This window comes from Myotis davidii, unplaced genomic scaffold (genome assembly GCF_000327345.1).
Source record: "Myotis davidii unplaced genomic scaffold, ASM32734v1 scaffold818, whole genome shotgun sequence".
Lineage (NCBI taxonomy): Eukaryota > Metazoa > Chordata > Mammalia > Chiroptera > Vespertilionidae > Myotis > Myotis davidii.
The window spans coordinates 194564-197719 of NW_006289814.1; the positions used below are offsets into that span (position 1 = coordinate 194564).

Here is a 3156-nt window from a genome sequence, read left to right on the forward strand (position 1 = left end):
CCCATTCACTGTCATTTTATTTCTTCGCTTTTTAAAAAATGTTAGTTTGTTTTTGTAACTAGTAAAAGGTCTTAGAAACTAGCTCCTAAAGTGTGTACATATAAAAGGAAGTACAGATACTAAGTCTGACTTGCATCAGAGGAGGGAGATGCAAACACCTGCTTTAGTCCTGAAGATGTTCACCACATGGCTAGGGAGGACCAGAGCTCCCAAGTCCATCAGGCCTCTTTCTTAATCATTTAAGGGATTAAGAGTGACCAATGAGAAGTTATAACCAGAGGTGATACTGAAACTTTATTTAATATAAATATAATGCACTTTCATCTATAGCACTCGTATGCGGCTCCTTGGTTATGACATCAGAGCTACCCAGACTTTCAAGGTAACTGAGGGGCACAAATATGTAGATTCCTTCTCTCTGTACCTTTATTTCTCATATTCTCACTACACACGGTCAGGCAGGTAGAATTTGCCCCAGTATCGCCCCTTCTGGGTCAGGTCATATGGGCTCAGTACTTTCCGTATCCCTAGCATGTTGGCAGTGGCTATGCGCTCAAAGGTCCAGGGGTTTTGGTTGTTATGCTCTCGTTCCTCTTGATCTTTCCGCATCTTCTCTAGGGTTTCACGGCTCACAGCCTTTGCTGGGAAGGGCAATTTGTGGGCAACCTGGTTGAGGAAACCCTGTACTTCTTTGAATTCACAGCGTCCACCCATCTCTACTATGAGGCGGCCAGTCTTCACAGGAGTCACATAGTGGTCAATGGCGCCTTTGCCGCCCCCCATACGCTGTCCCATACCCTTGCGGGTGATAGGCTTGAAAGGGGCTGGTACTCGCCATAAAGCAAACATGTTCTTGGGGTCCATAGAGCGGTTGATCGTCAGGCGCATCATTTCAAAATGGCCCCAGTGGAGGTAACCACCACCCAGTGCCTAAAAGTGAATGGGAGAATTAGAAGCACATGGGGATTTAGATATCTTAGATGGGCTCTATTCTTATGTCTTCTTTTATAGCAACTGTGGCTTCAACATACAAATGAAAACAAGAGTTATAATAAGGACCATGGAAAGCCTAGGACTGAGTAAGAAATGAGAACAAGGGCCCACTTCAATGGGTAGCCAGGAAAGGCTTCTTTGAGGAGGTGACATTTAAAACTGAGTGAGGCCAGAACAGTAAGAACTAACCAAAGGAAAAAAGACAAGTATTCCAGGCAGAGAATGGTGTAGGTCAGTGGTTGGCAAACTGCGGCTCGTGAGCCACACGTGGCTCTTCGGCCCCTTGAATGTGGCTCTTCCACAAAATACCACGTGCAGGTGTGCATGTACAGCGCGATTGAAACTTCATGGCCCATGCACAGAAGTCGGTATTTTGTGGAAAAGCCACACTCAAGGGGCCAAAAAGCCACATGTGGCTCATGAGACGCAGTTTGCCGACCACTGGTGTAGGTTAAGGCTTGGAGTGTGAGAAGCCAGAGAGGCTGGAGTAGTGAGGAATGGGCAGGCGAGAGTGGACAGGAGGGTCTGAGAGGTAGGAGCTGATCTTGGGGTTGTGGGAAGAGGACTTTAAAACATCGCTTTGGCTGCCTGATGGGAAATAAAGCCTACTTCACATCCTTTTTGCTGCTACTGACATCAAGTCTTCATGGAAACTACTCAGTAAGTAAGGAAACAGCTGTCTCACATCCTAAATAGTGGATAGTTTTATTTTTCCAGAGGCCTGCAAAGATCTCATGATTATGGGATAAATTAGGTAGCCTCTTTCCTCCCCTGCTTTTACATTATTTTCACTCTACATTAAAAAAAAATAACAATAATTCAAATATTTACTGGGTGTTGCACATCAGTTTAAAGAACTGGTGGCAATTTTAATAAAATCTGTGAAGGAAGAGACTCAAAGAGTATGAGATTATGTTAATCCCTGGCTACCACCCTAGAGCTGCTTGCCGCTGAACTCACCAAGATTGCAAAATTGCCTTCTGTGAACTCAGTATCTTCAGTTGAAGGTCCCCGTATGTCACGCAAGTTTTTAGGTTCTCTTCGCACTTTTGGTACAAGTGGCATCCTTTCAACAAATCTAAGCTTGGGCCTTTCAGGAATGGAAACATCTGAAAGGAACATGGATAATTAAGAATAAGTGACACTACACATCTCAAAAGATTAATTTTCTTTCTAGAAAAATTTGAAGCAATCAGGTGAAAGTCTTAAATAAAAGTTACTTTGGAACAATAGTTCTAATGTATGTTAGGTTTTTCTTGTGGATGCTTTTATTATTGGAATACTTTGGCTATGACAATGATCAATGTGAATGTTGTTAAACTTCTGAAGGTAGCAAAGTGTTAGCCTTCAAACCAAAATGCATTCATTAATTGCCTATTCCAGTGATGGCGAACCTATGACACGCGTGTCAGGGGTGACATGCGAACTCATTTTTTTGGTTGATTTTTCTTTGTTAAATGGCATTTAAATATAGAAAATAAATATAAAAAATATAAGTCTTTTACTGTGGTTGCAAATATAAAAAAATTTCTATATGTGACACGGCACCAGAGTTAAGTTAGGGTTTTTCAAAATGCTGACATGCCGAGCTCAAAAGGTTTGCCATCATTGGCCTATTCTGTCCCTAACACTCTAAAAGGGCCATTTGAGACAGTAAAGCAGTGGTTCTCAACCGTGGCTGCACATTAGAATCACCTAGGAATCTTTTTAAAATCCTGATTTCTGGGCCTCATCCTCCGGAAATTCTGTTTCTTTGTTATGGGGTGGGGCCACATTAGTAACAAAGAAATAGAATTTCCGGAGGGTGAGTCCCAGAAATCAGGATTTTAAAAAGATTCCCAGGTGATTCTAATGTGCAGCCAAGGTTGAGAACCACTGCAGTATAGCGATGCAAGACTCACAGAATAACACTAGCCAACATTTCTTTTTTTTAACTTAGTGTTGGAATGTAGATGAATGCTTTACATCCATTATCTTACTTAATATATATATATTTTTAATATATTTTATTGAGATTAAGAAATTACATATGTGTCCCTGTCCCCACATCACCCTCCACCCCCCCCCCCCCTTTTGCTGCTCCTTTATTGGTTAGGCCTATATGCCTGCATGTAAGTCCTTTGGTTGCTCTTTCCCCTTTACCCCCACCCTCCCCCACCCCCC

At 42.3% G+C, this 3156-nt stretch overlaps 1 protein-coding gene across 1 annotated transcript in view; it reads right to left on the reverse strand.

The window, feature by feature from the left end:
* Nucleotides 1-268: 268 nt before the first annotated feature.
* Nucleotides 269-3156, reverse strand: part of MRPL16 (mitochondrial ribosomal protein L16) — a 5412-nt gene continuing 2524 nt past the window's right edge. The window contains exons 3-4 of the mRNA XM_006762516.2: nucleotides 1954-2102; nucleotides 269-930 (exon numbers count right to left, since the gene is read on the reverse strand). Of these exons, the coding sequence (XP_006762579.1) occupies nucleotides 445-930; nucleotides 1954-2102 (635 nt within the window). The 3' untranslated portion in view covers nucleotides 269-444. The remainder of the gene's footprint in view (nucleotides 931-1953; nucleotides 2103-3156) is intronic.